The sequence below is a fragment of the Dermacentor silvarum genome, chromosome 11, assembly GCF_013339745.2.
Source record: "Dermacentor silvarum isolate Dsil-2018 chromosome 11, BIME_Dsil_1.4, whole genome shotgun sequence".
In the NCBI taxonomy this organism is placed as follows: Eukaryota; Metazoa; Arthropoda; class Arachnida; order Ixodida; family Ixodidae; genus Dermacentor; species Dermacentor silvarum.
The window spans coordinates 61098888-61117158 of NC_051164.1; the positions used below are offsets into that span (position 1 = coordinate 61098888).

Consider the following 18271-nt stretch of genomic DNA (forward strand, 5'->3'; position numbering starts at 1 on the left):
TGTGAAACCAAATAGTTTAGAATGGAGTAAGTTATTACAGTGTAGGAAATAGTATCTGTGGTAATTTAGAAGTTGTTCCAAAGTTCTACCAGAAATGGAATTAATTAGATTAGGCCGCCAGTGTGATGAAAGTGAATTATTGGGTGGTCGGTTAGGTTTAGCTACAAAAGTAATGCTACTTTTTCTCCGACAAATAGGGAAGTACATTAGTTTTAAAGAAAAATGAAATATGAAAAAATGAAAATGTCATTTGCTTATGAAAACGAATTTGCAGCATGGGAAACATTGCAGCATGGATAACGCCCGTCCCGCCCCTGAGCAGAACGGGTGTTACCAAAGGTTGTTCGATTTCTCCAATGGTGAAAGGCACGTTGTTAGTTGGATTGTGGTCAGCCAATAATTGCTGGAGCTGTGTGTAATAATCATTGTCAGAGAATCTACAGAAATGTTTGTGGTTAACAACTTAGTGGGGAGTGTAAAACACTTGTTACGAAACCACCCTCCAGAAGTGGAACGATGGAAGTTTGGCGTGCTGTTTTCCAAGTGAGATTTTAATGGGAGGCCGAATGTATTTTGCTGTCTTAACGATGTGCAAAGCCGCTTCGAGGCCGATGTTTTAGCAACATCGATGTGCACTTTATATAATAGGCAAAAGTGTTGTAGTATTGAGATTTCTGAAAATCCCCAAGTTGGGGTTCTGGTATTTTTCCAAAATGCCTGCTCATTGGTCTGATGCGCTTGCATTCAATATTCAAATCTGGCATCCCCCAGGAATTTGCTTCCACCTGATCTTGGAACAACTGGTCGTAAATGAGTTTTGCGCAAGCATTTGAAATTAATGTAAAATTTATTAATGAAGAACTCTTAATTTCTTCTGAATGAAGGGGAGTTTGTTGAACCAATTAGAAGCCATTAAAATTATAGAGCAACACCAGAATTTTTTGTTTTCCAAATCTTGTTAGGAATTTTAGTTGTCTTGTTTTGACAGAAAAAACAAAACTGAATGTTTTGATGATAAGAGTTTCATAATCGCTAATGAACCAGTCGTAACCGTATGAGGCAAGAGCAAGAGATGCTAACGTGCCATCCATCCAGCTATGAGCAATGTGTGATTTAAATGTAGGTTGCGATCAAGGGTTATTGAGTACTATGAGATCATTGGCAGGTGCGAATTGTGATGACTATGCACCACACGTATCTCCATCAATTGAGTCTCAAGGTTAGTGTTTTACGTTGAAGTCACCGGCAATAGTTCGAGTGGAGCAGGGGGTGTTGTATGAACTGCGTTGATGACAAATGTAAAACCTTCTGCACTTCGTCGCTACTACTAATTCTGAGGTGTGAAATATAAATGTCGTATCCATCAACTGGTGCTAATAGGTCTGGACAGTACACGCCGACGTAGCATACTGGCGACTCGGCCAATAAAACCACAGTGGCAAGCAACATGACTGTTACCTAGGTGACACTCCGTGTGCTGTGATGAATCGACAAAAGAGACATTGTCTACTCTCGTCGGCGCAGCCGCCTGCACACTTGTAGAATTTCGGCAGAAATGACCCTTGGCTAGACCTGTGGTCGAACCGGTTTGGAAAAGTTCCTCCAAAAACTTACCATTTGGGTTTAGTTCCAAGATGGCAGAAAACGTATCGGTACGGCTGAAAATAGTGGTTCAGCTCCGGTTTTTGGTTCAGTTCCGGTTTGGTTCGACACCCTGGCTGCAACGTTCATTGGGGTGGATGGCTAAGGTGGAATAGGCATTATGCTGCCTGATGATATTGTGTGACAAAATTTGCAACAATAGAAAATATTAGAAAGTTGTTCAACACCTTTATCACTGTTTAAAGAAGCACTGACTTATTTTTTTTTTTCCATAAATTTAGATACTCTGCCACATGCTTCTCCCACATAAAAGGATGAAGATAGGGAAAAACTTGATAAGATACTACTAATACTAAAATTGGTCTCAAATGCTGCAAGTGCCATTATTAACATTATCGACATGTTAAATGCTAAATGTAATGGGCACCTGATTTTGTAAGAAGTAAATGTAGCATGTCTTGGATTTCCACAGTCAGCGAAAAATAGCAGTGTTTAATTTCACTGTATGGTAATTTATTCACTTAAAGGCTAACTGATACGAAATTTGACTTTGGCTAAATTGGTAATAAATGAGTAGTATAGATCACTGAAGCAATCTTGGCAAATTAGCAGAACTGTTAATGGTCTAATTTTGTTATTAGCAGCCTTTAAATAGATCTTAAGCAGTCAATGCGTGCATCTGGTGGTTAGCGGACGTGATGAACGTCACAGCACATCGCCTCAGATTTTCAGCATGCATCGAGCAGCCATGTGCGGCTCCTAATCATGTACGTTATGCCGACGAGTTGCACATTCAGAGTCATGCGTCACTTTCGGCGAGCTGTAACGATGGAATTTTTTACAGTTTCGGTATCAAAAACAAACTTTTGTGAGCCTTTTGGGACTCATCCACTCTTTTTGGAAACCTAAAATTTTGCACGATGGCTGCTCTATGTATGTACTATCGGATTCTTGCGCTGCCCAAAATTTCATTGCAGTTCGCTTTTAATGTCCATTGTTGTCACTCTCGGATGACTCGCCAAACAAGAGCACTTAAAACGAGGGATGTGATGCAAGTGCTATATGCTACATTCCTGAAGTTTAGGAGAAGGGGTGACTGAGCATCGTTGGTAGAGGTCATGAATCGGCTGATGATATGACAGTAAGCAGTAAAGAAAGCTACAGTGCAAGCAAGTTACTGCAGTCTGCTTCATATTTGTCGATGCTTTCCTGCCACTGCATACAGGGAGATCCCGAGGGAGTTGCTGCAGGACGCAGATGGCGCCGAGGTGAACCTGAACATGGAGGACCACCGGCACGAGCAGTTCGTGGTGCCCCCACGTGCCAGGGTGATGGCCTTTGAAGGCACAGGACACCGGCTTGGCACGTGAGTCTACATGTTAAACTAGTTGGTTCTTGATCATGGATCTAAAGTTGTGCTGCATAGCTCAAACAAAACTTACAAATGAAGAAACGCGATAATGCACACAGGATGATGCGCAAACTGACAGCTGTGTTATTTAGAATAATGATTTCATTAATGAAAGAATAATGAAGCGCCAGTGACTGCTGGATTGCATAAGCCAGAAGCGTAACACCTTTTGGCTACTTTCGATGCCAAGAAGCTGCTGGCACTGCATGAAGAAGTTCTTTTTGCTGTGTCTCAGTGTTTTGCCTAGGCAACCCATGTGCACTGTACCGTAGAGCGCATACATACAATGGGCTGCTGCCTCTGGAATCCTGCTTCGTTCAAGGCATCCATCATACTCGCTAGTAGCAACAAAAGGCTTGGTAAAATTCGTGTGAACCCGTGCTTTTGTATGTGTGTGTGCGTGCGTGCATGCGTGCACATACTGGTGTTTGGACTCTTTATGCACTCGCACAAAGCTTCGCTGTATATAGATTCGGACACGTTGGATCTTCTGCAATCTTTTTTTTTTTTTTTTTCTCGTTCCTTGTTTGTCGCTTTGCCTCTGCTTCTCCTCCTCCTTCTCCCCTTGGCCCGCGCACCTCATTGAGGAGTGCGCTCGCTGGCTCGCTTGTCCGAAAGATTTTCTGGCAGCCGCATTATCGTCGGTATTGATCGTCTCGCACGGCTGCACTATAAGTGGGATGCGTATACATGGAGATCTATGGGATGGTAAGCAGGAGTCGCAAGAGATTGTGCGTTATAGTCAGCCTTGCGCTATAAGCGGTTATGTAATAAGTGGTCTGGGCTGTATATATGCCACTTTGGAAAATAAAAATAAAACATCTGGTTGTAGGTCAGTGCTCTGTTATGTGCCTCTTCGTCCTGTGTCTTGCTGTTGAAAAATCTGTTGTTTGACATCGGTAATAAAGTGCGTGTATCCCACCAAAGGTGTGTGCGGAGACAAAGCTAAATTAAAAAAAAAACAATTGCATGCATGTTCTTATATATACTACTTGGATGACTCCTCCTATATGTACTTCTCAGAGTACGGATTATGACCGAAAGTTTTTTTTTTTTTTTTCTGTACTTGCCACGCCAAATTGCAGCTTGCGGTGGGAGGCATGACGTAACGAGTACAGATGAATTGAGACTGTGTACAAATAAGAAAGAAAACAAAGCACATATATGCGTCCCAAAGAGCAAACTGAAAAAGAAAAGGTTATTGGTGCTCGCAGTCATGTAGGTGCACAGCACACAGAACTTTACATTTTGGAAACGAAAAGAGAATGAGACGTAACTGTCGCAACTTTCCTGGTGAAACTGGTGGTAGTGTTTCCACAACTTTGAAAATCAGTGTCGGCACTCCTATAAGCGTCATGCACGCTTGCCCACAGTGTGACCCCAACGTTGACCCGACCAGCGGTTCCAGAGCTGCCGCGGGAACATGCAGAGGCAAACGCCAAGGAGGCAATCAACTTGGACGAATCCCAGCCCACGACCAACATCCAGATTCGTCTCTCGGATGGCACAAGGTATAGTGTGCTGGAATTTCAGCGTTTCATTTTACTCTATGCTGTACGCAGTGCAGAGCCTTATGTCGTTGAGGCCTGTTAAGCATTGCAGTCGTGTTTTTCTCCATTCCCCCTCATGCGTGGCAGGTGGACAGAGTGGCAAGTTGCAGATTGAGTGTTTGAATATGCTGCTGTTGCATAATGTGCGTAACTTGCGCTGTGTTCTAGCAACGTGCTGGTGTTGTTTACATTATAGTGCTGCCAGAGGCAGAAGCACTCCTTTAGTTGATCAGCATTTTGGCTTTAGCATCTTCAACGAGCCTTTCCTAATTATTAGTGCTCAGATTCAAGCAGGCGTGTAGAAGTGCAGCTAAATTTCAGCTGAGTTCTTTGTGACAAGCTCAACTTGTCGTCAATAATGACTTCCCCTGTGCTTCACAATGGGGTCTGCAGTGATCACGTTGTCCTTGCTTTTGAGGAGATGAAAGGATGTTTGGAACAAAAAGTCCTCAAGCTATTTTGCCATCCTCGTTAACAGCTAAATGATTTACGTTCTTATGCATTGCTTTCTGTCTTCGTCATTGCTTTCATTTTCTGCGCTAGGAAAAGCAAGTTTCTTTTTCTTTTTTTGTCTTGTCACCCTTACAGGCTGGTGGCCCACATGAACCACACCCACACGGTTGGGGACATCCGCAAATACATCGTGGTGTATCCTTTCTTGGTGGCTAGCCTGTGCAGACCAGAAGCGCTTGGCGATCAGTGTGCGGATTGAAGACAGGATATGTGAAACCTGGAAGTGCCCTTCTCCACGCACCTAGTTTGAACCTTAACCAAGATGGCGGACCTCGGGCTAGAATCGTAAGGAAGGTGTCAACACACGGACTGGTGGCACCATTGCTGCCGCCATTCGTTCCCCACATCGTCCGAGCTTTCAGAACTTGTGGATCAGCTTTTGCAGCGCTACTGGCAGCGGTGCAGCCATCTTGGTTGAAGCAAGTTAGGTGTGTAGGAAAGTCTGCTGGGAGAATTTTTCATACCATGGAAACTGTTTGTTTGGATGAGGCAAAGACATTTCGGATGCAGTGTGCGAGCAGTCATGCGCAGTAGTTCATAAACGGTTGTTTTGAATATTCGCAGGACACATAGAGATGCTTTAAGGTACACTAAAGAAGGAATATTCTAGCACCTTTATTAAAGGGGCATTACAGCACTTCTTGAACACAGCAAGAAAATGTTCACAATTTGTACATAATGCTGCTGGGAACAAGTCGGTCAAATACAGTGCAACCTACTTATAACTGTCTTTATCAATCGTTATCGTCATATATCACTGCGTTGTAGCAATGTTCTGGTGTTATGTACAGTGCCACCAGAGGCAGAACTCTTTTTGTTGATCAGGATGTTGGCATTAGCATCCTCAATGAGCTTTTCTTAACTATACCTCATTTCATTGTATTTTTTTATTTTCCGGCTCCACCTATTAAAACTGTGTCCTGATGTAACAAATATTTTTTAAATGTGCTGTACTGTTGTAACAGACACTTTCAAACCCAGTTGCAGTAAAAAAGAGGGCGCACACAAAGTTCTGAAGCACAACACAGCAACCGAACGAGGCACACAACAGTTCAGTCCTCAGTCCAGTCCAACGGGGACGAAGATATGACCTCCGAGATGAGCGAGCGAGCACTGCGCCAAATTTAGAAATCTGAGAGGCAGGTTGCTCGCTTTTCAGGCATGTCTCCAGAGGCAGTACGGTGCAAAGGATGGGTGGTTACAAGGCAGTTATTAAATGATGACGGCTCGTCGATGCTTCATTTACTTCATGTCCTGATTGCTGACAGCAGCTCAAGAGGATGTTTTAACTTTTAAACTTTGTACGCTGCGACAGCCTGCGTGAAGCGCATTCCATTACGGGCACGCCACATATCGAGCGTGTTCGTGGCGTGCAAAAGACCAGTGCCTCCACTTCTCTCTCACTGCGGCTCACTGCGCAGGCTGGAGCAGCTAGGCTTGGCCTGCGGCATCGCGAGATTGCGCCACTGCAACTTGCGAGGCAACAAGCAGGCCAATCCAAGCCGGCAGCGCGCTCACACAGAGAGGCCGTGTGATAGCTGTGTGACGTGTTGTGTTAAGTGCTGCTCGAATGCAACGAACTTCGTATCGCAGCGTGTTAGCTGTTCTCTATGATCGCGTCGCTGTTTCGCTGGTTTCACAGCAATGTGAATGAGCCGAGTGGAAAGCGGGAGTGAAAGTCTATCACATTGGAACAGAAGGAAGCTAGTGTAAAGGTTGTCGCGTCAGGTGCTAAAATGTTGCACACGTTTGAGATTCTTTTGATGTTGTTTTAAAACTTCATTGCATATATGGCCACATAGTGGTTCAGGGGGCCGCGGAACTGTCTTCTGCTTTGCATATTTAAAGTTGTGTGCACTAATTGGGCATTTACTGCAGTAAAGGGCAATACGTAATCAATTTAACAAAGTAATGGACATAACAAAGTAATTTCGGCTCCCCCTTAAACTTTGTGATAATGAGTTTTGACTGTAGTCCACTACATACAGTGGGTGCCCATAGTTTCTCATTAACACTTTCGGGACCGCGCCTATTCCCATCGATAGTATGTTATCAATGGTAGAAATTTGAATTTTGGCGCTCTCCGAGCGCTTCTGGACAGCTATCGCCACCGAAGGGGTTAAAGAGAAACATTTTTAGCACTTTCGCTTTTGTGTTTCGTTTTTCCACTGCGTGGGGATTTTTAAAGCGCCTTCGTAGTTGGGGAGATGAGTGCTCATAGTTTCGAAGATGGCGTCGACGTCACGCGCCGCTGCTTCATGGAAACAGCGAATTTCGACGGATCCCGATGCATCTGGGCTCGAATTTCTGGATTATGGTAGCAGCACAGACTTGGAAGACGGCTTCGATTTGTCACAAGTGTGTCAAACCACCCCAGAACGTAAACAGGCATCTGTGGGTGATTTTCGCTTTCTTCTCGGACAGTTTCATCGCAGCCGCGCATTGATCTAAGTATATCCGGCGTGTTCTAAAGGTCACAGTTCTTATCGGCAGGGTGTCAACGTCGACAGAAATTAACGGCCGGCGGCCGCGCAGAGAGTAGAGTTTTGTGCATGGAGACAGCCGGGAGTGGACATTGGCACCGCGCTCCACAATGCCGCGCGGCTGTTTACTAGGGCTGATGTTTTCCTGTGTATCTAAAGCAATTTTGTACATACAGAGCTCATATTTGCAATATTATTGCAAATGGCCCTTGTTTTCGTATCGTATGTTTCGTATCGTATCGTTTTGTTTCGTATGTTTATCGTATGCAAAGCAGCAATGATGTTTTTGTTACAATTCTTTCTTTATATAATTCTTTTCATAGTATTTTTAATAAATATGTTGTTTGAAATTAATGCCGTTGGAAAAATAATTTCATACTGTACAGCATCTTCTGTAGTGGGAAAAAATATTTCCTAGACTACCCGAAACGATTTTCCCGTGGTCATGAAAGTGTTAAAGATCCCTCTCACCTGCGACTTCTGACACCCCCTTTTTTAGCCTGGGGCAATTGTTCATGAGCATGAGTATTCTCGTGCACATGCTGCCCATCTTGTTGCTCCTTCGTTGTTCTGCGGCACCTTTGTCAGATGCCAACATTGTAAACTTGCCATAACTGGACTGAGGGAAAGAAGGAAATGAAAAGGAGCAATAAGCTGGGCATGCTGCCAGTACTGCCCCAGCTGAGGACAAACAGGGCCAACAGACACTGCTTTCTTTATATCTTCATTGTCATTAGGTCCTTTTCAAAAATTTCTTTGGGAATACAGTCATTGAAAAGCATTGCATCTACTCTAGTGTGTTCTTGGTTTTGAAGGAAACTTCTTACGGGGCCCCTAGGGCTGCAAACTACCTCCAACATTTCCTTAACACATTTCAAGTAAATGTGCATTGTGTACAGATTGCTGTGACGATCATCTTTTGCAAACACACTAGCACTACGAGCCCCGAGGAAGCCACAAATTGCATGCCCCTCTCCAGGTTTTTCAGGATTTCCCAGTTCCTTTTTCATACGTCATATGCCAGCATCCTCGTGGCATCACCAGGGTAAAAGCTGCCGAATGGCCCATTTATAAGCGACATCAGTTCCAATCCGTCTGCTAACGAGCCTTTACCATCCGGTCGCATTCCTGCTCTTTCTTGTCCGTCTCGCTTGCCTGTTGTCCGCGATCAGTTGATTTCACCTTTTGTAGCACGTTTTGCACTGCGTGTGTGGCGGCAACCGTGTGTAGCCAAAAAGCATGGTGTCCTGGTGCCCCAAGGTTGATGGCGTTTTCAAACAAGAAAAGAGCACCAACATGACGCTTGGCCTTCATTTTCCTTTCTAGTAAACACTATATTATCGTGAAATTTAATGGCAATAGTTGAAAGAGTCGTTTAAACCAATATAACATTTCTCTTGAAAATCCCTTTGTGACTGAAATTTTGCTTCTGTGCTCTTTCATGCATATCTATTGATAAAAGAAAACTGAGAAGTACGCCGGCTTTATTTCACAAGCTGTTTCTCCTTGACATGCACTTGCAACCCAGTGCTCGGCCTGAGTACGAAGCATCGACATTCATCCTGCTGACAACGTTCCCACACCAGGAACTGATGGATGAAAAGGCGACGCTGAAGGATGCGAACCTGCTGAACGCCGTCATCGTGCAGCGCCTGAAGTGACCACCGAGTCTGGCACTGTAGACGGAAGCAGGTGTACAGCCAGGTCTCTGCTCACTCGTGGGGGCCACAAGGAAACAACCAAAAAGACAACAGAGACCGAAACTGTGGCTCGCACAGCCACTGCCGCCTTTAGGTTGCTTTAATAAAGGTGTCGCGTTTCCACACGTTTCTAAACCCGGTTGCTACTTGCAAGCACATGTTGACTTTCTGTAATGTATAATAAAAATAAAGATTTCATTTGTGCTCTTTCTCAGAAGACCTGTCAAAGAATAGCAGTGACAAAAAAAAAAAAAACTGCGACCGCAAAAAGTTTTTCCGAGCGTGAAAGAAGCCCGGCGAATACACGCAAAATTGCCGCGCGACTGGCCGCTCGATGCACTTTGCGTGCGTGTATTCGCGGGCTTCTTTCACGCTCGGAAAAACACTTTTGTGTAGCTCGTATTGAGCATCAGAAAGCTGTATCGGGAGTTTTTCATGTTGCTCTACAATTTTATTATTGACACTTGTCATCTTATAATATTATTGCGATAGCAATTATATGGACACTTCAGACTCATTTCTGCCGTCGCCGTGAGGTTCCGTGTAAAGTCCAAGGGCGATAAAATCGTCGCTGCGCGCCATGTGCTGTTTGTGGGAAAGCGTTCGAGGATGAGCTGGCGTTCGCGGCTTAATCTCGCGCACGCAAGGGAGAGAAGCGCGAAGGAAGCGCTCTGTTGCAGTAGCGCTGTTCTCCGTCTCGCGCAGCGCTCCGGGGGTAGGACAGGGATGGGGAGGAGCGGAAGGGCGCGTTCTACTCCGGGCGGCCGCGCGCGCCTGCCCGCCCACTGTATCTTGAAAGTCATCTGCAACGGGGTCCGCCGTGCGCTGTGTTTTCGCGGCTTAGTTCGCGTTGATGCGAGACGCAGCACGAAGGTCAATTCGCTCGCTGCTGCTGCTGCTGATGCACTTACTCTCTCCAGCGTTTTGACAGCGAGTTTCCGTGGTCATCGAGTGAGATGTGTTCATGTTTGCTTGTGCGTGCGTGACACAATGCTTGTTCATTTAGTATATGCATATGTTTACAAGTTTACATGGCCGATAACACTGCTATCCGTACTTTGTATAGCTGTCCACTAATTTGCTATCGCAATCGATGCTTTGCTTTTCGGGCGAAGCTATGGATGGATGGATGGATGTAAAACTTTAATGAACGTCCTGAGGTACGCGACTCAGCGCGCAGCGGGCCGCTCCCACGTTGGGACAGTCAGGCCATGCCCGACCGCCGCATCGTGGGCGAAGCTATGACTTTTTTGATTAAGACTGATTATGTAATTAGGCGGAATGCAAAAAATAATCTGCGTATCTCCAACTGACGGCAAACAACATTACCTTGGTTCTGTCCAGCTACGTGGCATTCGCATATTTTTAAATCTTGGTGCATGATATTTGGGACACTCTGTATGTATATACATACAGAGTGTCCAGAGTATGTATACATACAGAGCTAACGTTACATATGTATGTACCGTTAGCTCGAACTCGCATATCTCGAATTATCGGATTAGTCAAATTTTTTTCCCTGGCACGGTGTCAACTCCATGTGCTTTTCACCCCTTATCTCCAAACGCCACTGTGCCGAACTCCGGATATCTCGAAACCTAGACTGCGAAAATTCTGAAGAAAAAAAAAAAGACGACCGAAACTTTTTTTTTTTTGTACCTCTTTGCGAAGCTGTAGTATCGCCAAAATGTGGAACCAGGGCCGCTATTTTGTTGCGATGCCTTTCCGTGCTTTTTGCACTTGGTCAGCGGTCAGAGCGATGGTCCACTGACGTTATCAACGGGATCAGCCGGCCGTAGGCGGTGGATGATAAGACTAGCTTAGAATAAGGCATAACGCGTCGGTACAAAATACCGGCCCACGCCTGCAATTTTGTCTCAATGCCTTTTGCTTTATTCTACTTCCCCCTCATCTACAGTTATCGGCCGCCTGATCGCATTGATTACGCGGGCGGAGCGTCGCTACGACCGCTGACGCGTGCGAGGAGCCGCGAGACGACCCGAGAGGAGGCGCTGTCCCGACGTTAGCCGACGTCAGTGGTTCACAGGGTGGCGATGCATATTATAAAGGACAGACTGCAGGCATGGGTGGATGGCGAGGAGGTGCTGGTGGAACTACAGAATGGGTTCCGGAAACAAAGGAGGTTAGAAGATTATCTGTTCTCATTGACGCAGTGTATTGAAATAGCAGAAAAGGAACACAGGCCGATATGGCTCGCATTTCTGGATATCGAGGGAGGCTATGACAGTGTACCCAAACGAATTTGTGGGACATACTGGGCACTCCAGATGTAGAAGATGAAGTAAGTAATCTTTTAAAAGATCTCTATAAAAGTAATAAGGTGCTTATAAATGGGAGAAAACGGTATCTGAGCCTATCTGATCGTCTGGGAGCGCTGAAATAGTGGCGGTATCACGTGGTTGTTTTTGCATTTCGCGGTCTTTCTTTAAAGGCAATTACAAGAAGCTCCATCAATGGTACTTAGCTGCAAACACTTCAGTCGGCAATTTTTAAATCTGATCTACAACTTTCGTATTGGCACTTTCTTTGAGAAGCGAATATTTTAAATGTTAGGCAATTAATTTATACCAATTAATTGACTTCGCAAAACGAAAAAAAAATTGGAGGACGCTTCAGCTTCGCCTTTAAGAGTGGAGCGCGATAGCGTTATCGGGACCCGTATCGCATTTTTCTTTGAGTAGGCTTCACTGCAACACAAAACGTGGGAAAGCCGGCTTTTAAAGACTAAGCTTACAACGATCCCCCTTAAGTCGGCTTCACTTTTAAACAGAAATACATTGCTGGGAAGACATTTTTCCCGGGGCAATATAAGTCGTCTTATATTAAAATGTGAAGACTCTAGGACCTTTTTTTATTATTTTATTAATTGTTCGTTATTGCACCGACGCGCGCGTGTCCAAAACGCATTAGGCAGGCCAAGTCCCAAATTTGACCTGCCGAGGATTTGAGCGCCATCTGGATAAGATTTTCGCAAGTAGCCTACCCGAGCGCGCCGCTGTTGGTGTGGTAAAAATGCTGGCAAAAGGGGTTTGTGTTTGAGTTTCCTCGTAACAGAATTATGTTTTCTCGTACATTTAAAAACAGTCCGACGCCATCATGTGCATCATGTGTGTAGGTTGTGGTTAAGTCATACTTTACCATTTTTCTGACAGATTTTACTGTGAGAAATTCAATTTTCGTTACCTTGCGCCACGCGGAGGGCCTGCGCGGTCGACGTGGTTCGGGATGATTTCTCCGCCACGGACACCGACGCCGGATTTTCAGCGACACGGGGCCCCTAACGCCATCGCGTTAATATCGCAGACTAAAACACGCGACCCTCAACACCACTGAGTTGGTTTGAGCCTCCTAGCACACTCCGTCGTTTTTTAAAACATTGGCTACTTTTAATTGGGACATCCTGTATGTATATATATATATATATATATATATATATATATTAGCGCGACAACGACGCGGTTCTCGTGACGTCTTTCGAAAACTTTCGAAGCCACTCCACGAGTGACGGGTTGCACCGTCGGGCCCATGCGCAGGCTTCCTCTTGCAAGTCATGGCGTTCAGAATATCTGAGAAGAGTAAGGAGCAACGCGTCTAATTTTCCGTATTTGGAGTGACTGAAGGCGCTTTACAGGGTCACTAAAGATAAAAGTAAACTGAGCTATATAGTATTACTTAAGTTACCTTTCTGCGATATGAAAGCGGCCACTGATATTTTGAGATAAGGCCTAATAAGCCAGAAAAGACGCGGGAACGAAATACTGGTCGTGTGACGCCTTGTTGAAGTTCCCGCGCAACCTGACCTTGACCTCACGATTTTTGACATGCGTGCGCGCGCGCCCAATCAATATCTCATCGGTAAAGGTGGAACTACATCGTATTGCGAATAACTCGAAGACATAACGTTGCAAGTTTCGAGAACATTTACTGAAGCGCAACGGACGAGAAAACACATTTACGTCCATGACGCCACAATGGCGTATACCGAAACTATAGGATTCTGACGCAAAATCCGGAGACTATACTTTGACCTTCGTTCACTCTTCTCATAAATGGCCCGCTACATCAAAATTAAGAAAGAAACTGATCGAGTGTTACCCTTTATTAATACCTTTAATTGAAAATGTCCGTAATGTGGCTGACGAGTTCGGTTGCACGCGCTGTGGCAAAATTTTCGACGGCTGTTTGTACAAGGTGCAAACGTATACATTGTGTACAGTACGTTTGACGACCTGACATTAGAGTTCTTCGATCCTTGTCATTTCTTATAAATCATCGCAGAGAGTGGCCGATATACCGGCGTTAACACGCCGTAGCGTCCTGCCAGCCAATCAAGAAGGTCCTGCCATCCTGCCAGCCCCTGTCGGCCAATCAACTAACCATGAAACGTGTGTAAACCATTTGCTGTTTTTTTTGCACGTGGCAATTGTTTCAAGCACTCATTTTCCCACCCTTAGGTTTGTACAAAGTTGTAATAGCTAGCATACGAGTGTATATTTCATGCTGAATCTCGGCACGTATTTGTTCGCATGTTGGATAAATATTTTGATTACTCAGCATTGCAGGGATGATTTAGCTGAATGGTGCTGTGTCTTCTCTACATATGGGCGCACGTGTAACTCTCGTATTTTATTTTCTTGCGCATATATCGTGTTCATATTTTCTTTTTCTCGTCAACGAAGGACCATTATCGGACCCGTTTCTTACGCAGTCGTTTATATCATTGCAACTTTTCTATTGTACTCCTATTGCGCTCACGCCTGGATGAAACTGCGAAAGGTGTGCAATATACTATAAATAAATAAAAATGAATATGAATCGTTACATGCTACGACCCGCTGTCGTCTTACGTTCTTCTTTAACGTGGCAAACATTCAACCAGTTTTGTAAAGAAAAGATTCAAACGCACCACGGAAGAATGGCACGCAGGGATCGGGAGGGCCGGAGGCAACAACTCTATACCAGCAACAAGCGAATCGCGCGTTTGTCTCATCGCCAACAACAGCCACGCCGGCCGGCGTTTCCTAACGGCTCCCCTCCCTCTTAAATGCGCAAACACAGAAAACGTAAATGTAAAGAAAAACTGTTGTGGCAGAGCGCGTGCTCGGAGACACTTTTTCTCGGGCATGGGCGAAACTCCCGTGCCTATGGAACTGCCGGTGAACCTTCGAGCGAGTCACGCCATATAGCCTCTGCTTTTTATTTTGATGTTTTTTTTTCTTTATTTTTTTGTCGGCGTCTCTGCACAACAGCGCTTCGGCCACTGTCCTTTGCAAGCGCGGTCATCACGCGACGACCACCCGACCGATCGGTGAACGGCAGTCACGCCAAGGCGATGCCCGTTGTTCCAGCTTGTGGTCTCAACCGCGATCATTTCGCATATTTAAGAGGAAGCTTTAGCTCGGGGCCAAACTCCGACTTTTCCTGTTGGAATACACGTGAAAAGACTATACCGCAGGACTGATTTGAATGAAATCAATGCATTTGAGAGAGAAGGTAAATTCTAGCAACTGTAAGAAGCGGAATTATGATTTGGGACCTCATAATTTAAAAAGAAAAAGTGCCGATAATCGGCACGTTAAAAAAAGAAAGAAAATTGAAGGATGATGTTTACGAAACCGTAATTTTGCACCAAAAATAGATATCATAGTTTTGTAAACTGCATCTGACATATCACTGCAAGGATAAGGAGTTTACAGCTCGTATGAAAGTCTTACAGCGTTGGCGAGGGCTTTGCAGCATACAAATTAGGGGTATATTTCAGAGCACTTTATAATACATCAATTTTGTGCGTTTCAGAGGTTACGTTTACAGAATTGTGATATCGTTATTTTATCATAATTTTAGGCATATATATCGACGATGAAAGTGCTCCGATATAAAGCATGAAATGCTTTTAGCTGCCGTTGTCGTCTACCTTCGAGTGACCTTGAGCCAAAAGCCATAGCCGCTATCCGCGCACTAAAGCGAGAACATCCGGGCATCGTTGCGAGAACGAAACGAGATCATCCGTGCAACTAGTCAAAAGCTGAGAAAATGCGGTCTCTGGCCCCCAACCCTTTGTTCAGGACCGCATTACACACGCTAGTTACTGCCCAAACAAGTTAGAAAAGATATTGCTTGCGAGTTCTTCCTAATCTTTATTCACAATATCACTGAAGCTCTAACTTCTAGTACGCTGAAGTTTTATTTGTCATTTCCAATAGCGACGTTCAAAATGTAGATACAGTGCACCATGCTCTTGATTGTCATCTTTTGGCGCTGAGACAGGGTTGCCCGTGCTCTTTTCAACGCCAGCGGTCTGTGAGTTCCGCGGCGCGGGTTTTGCGCCACCTCTTTCGAGAGATGGCGCCACGCTGCGTGACCAGGCCGGCATAAAGCCCCAGGCCGGCAGCATCCGATGCGCCGCGGATGATTGTGTGATGTGGTGTGTCGTTGCGAACATGCACTATACCCATTTAAAGATTGTGGCTGGTACCATCTAATCTGCTTTGCCGGTAGCCATTTCATGCTTACATCTACTCTCTATTACGGGAGAGCCAGCGTTCTTTTTTCTCCTGCTTTTTTCATAAAATACATTTTGACGCTTATATTACTTGTTTTTAATACAATAGGGTCTATTTAAACTGGGTAACTGCAATGTGTGTTTATATTTCATGTTTCGTATGCAGCCAATGTTTTGTATCGTTTTTCGCGGCATTGGGTATGACTTGCGTGAGTTGATGCATGAGTATATAGTATATAACGTATTTTATATGTAACTACACAATGTATATATTGGTAAAGGGGGGTCCAGGCCTCGTTAGGCAAGTTAGCCTTTAGGATCGAGTTAGTCTCGACTTTAGGCTCGAGGTAGTCACTGTAACCAAATGAACGAAACAGGAAATTTTCCAATTGTTTTTTTTTTTTTTTCATGGAAGGCGTTGTGAAGTAAAAACCAAGCTAACGTTGGATGATCAAACAGCGTTGACGGTAATAGTCGGTGCTAACCTAAGAAAGCAGACAACAAATACACCGCTGTCCAACTCAAAGAGAACTGCATATATGCACCAGCAATTACGTTAGCTCATTTCCGGGACGTCATGGCGGAGGCTAACTTTTTTCAATGTCGGGGCTTCTCGGAAAATTCGTATTGCAGCGCGGAGGCCTGCAGTGAGAAATAACAGTGCGGTTTTGTGGGCGGATTGTGTACTGAATTCTTGCACAGTGACAAATTTTGCTGCAGAAGGGGCATTTTTTTTCGGGGGGGGGGGGGGGGGGGGTCACCGCATACTGCCGCTTCATGGCAGCCGCGTCATCGCCCGACATGGATCAATAATTAAAAGACAGAACATGTTATATAACGAGTCGGCGTATACATACATAAAGAAATAAAACAAGAGGTGGAAGGTAGAAGGTTCATACGTATACATGTATAGCCACCTGTACTATACCGCTGTACAGATGTGTGCCGTTTGCTGGTTCTGTTGCTTACGGAATTGCGAAACGGAACAACATACGCTATACCTAAATATCCTTGCTGCAGCAAATATGCGCTATCAATCGCATCATTTCTTTAACAAACCGACTGGATTTATTCGTCTCTTTCTCCCGACTTAAAATAATAGTTTGTTCAGTCGCCCATTTTCGCAATGGCACTTTCTCCGCGAGGTCCTCTCCAAACACTAACCAGCTCTTTGAGACACGCGTGCTGTAGCGCGAGAGCTGTGTACGTGGCGTGTGTAGACGTCGGCCAGGCGGCGTTGCTGCGCCTTGCTAAGAGCGCCCCCGTGTTGGGAAAAAAGAATTCCCAGGTGTCCTTAGCTATTGCCTGAGAGACGCAAAGGCGAAAGCCTTGTAAAGCCTACTGTACGTAATTCACCTTAATACTCCTAATCCACCTTAATCGACATTAACCCACCGTGACCGGCCCTTGTTCTCCGTAATCCTCCTTAATCCACCCTATAGTCCTCCTTAATCGACCTTAATCTACCCTAATGCACCTTAATCCACCCTAATCCACCTCAATCCTCCTTAATACACCTTCATCATCAATCAATCATTAATTAACTTTGCTAATCATTAATAATCTCTTATACACGGCTGGACATGCTTTGGTTCGCTTCTGGGCTTTGTTGGGTCGCGTGACTTTCTGTATCTCACAATGCGACCTTGAAACATCGAGATCTAAGGCCTCGGCGGCAGCAGACGGCGCTCCGTCGGCGGTTTGTTTACATATTGCGGCTGCCAAGAAGGTATACGTATATGGCGGCTGCGTGCTCTCTCTCCCGTTGATCGTGGCGCTCGCGCTGTAGGTTGAACGGCAGCGCGTTGACTTGTTGGGAAACGGCAATGTGCAGACTATACACAGTGCCGTTTTCCAGAAACTATACGACGAAGGGTACCCTTTTTATTTCGCGGCGGGAACACAAAGAAAGCCGAGCGTCTGCTGTGGCTGCCATTTTAGGGCGTCAGACAAAATTTGCACATTTGAGGCAATTACAAAGGCCAAGCAGGTTTCCCACATCAGCGACAAAAGCTTCCGCAACATCGAGTTTGAGGTACACGCGAATTAAGTGCAGCAGAAGGGCCGCGTACCGCGGTTAGAGTGTTTAATAAACGTTAGCTGGGATGTGGGCGGCAGGTGTTTTTGTTGCCAATCTTCAGACGTCTAAGCTCGCCGCGAATCGCTTGGACGTCTGAAGGTCCCGCTTATACTTCTGTGACATTTAAATGTAAATGATGTTTTACACCCATTCGCGTTTAAACTACTACGCTCCGCTGTGGTACTCGAGCACTCGCCGGCTTTCCAAGCATATACAATGGCGCAGCCGAAGGTGCTGTGACGATCGACGACGGCAAGACGACCATGGGATCACGATTCTGAAGGGATGAAGATAGTATAAAGGCGACAGGTGACGAGGGTGGCATGAAGCCAATGGGACGACGAACGTTCTATGACGTATAGAGTGACGAAGATTAGCATGTCAACGTGTGTATGATGACGATGACGTG

The 18271-nt window shown here is 45.2% G+C and overlaps 1 protein-coding gene across 1 annotated transcript in view; it reads left to right on the forward strand.

Annotated features, from left to right (window-relative positions):
* Positions 1 to 9457, forward strand: part of LOC119433804 (NSFL1 cofactor p47) — a 34017-nt gene extending 24560 nt beyond the window's left edge. The window contains exons 6-9 of the mRNA XM_037701065.2: positions 2828 to 2968; positions 4387 to 4524; positions 5152 to 5211; positions 9088 to 9457. Coding sequence (XP_037556993.1) covers positions 2828 to 2968; positions 4387 to 4524; positions 5152 to 5211; positions 9088 to 9220 — 472 coding nt within the window. The 3' untranslated portion in view covers positions 9221 to 9457. The remainder of the gene's footprint in view (positions 1 to 2827; positions 2969 to 4386; positions 4525 to 5151; positions 5212 to 9087) is intronic.
* The last annotated feature ends 8814 nt before the right edge of the window (positions 9458 to 18271 follow it).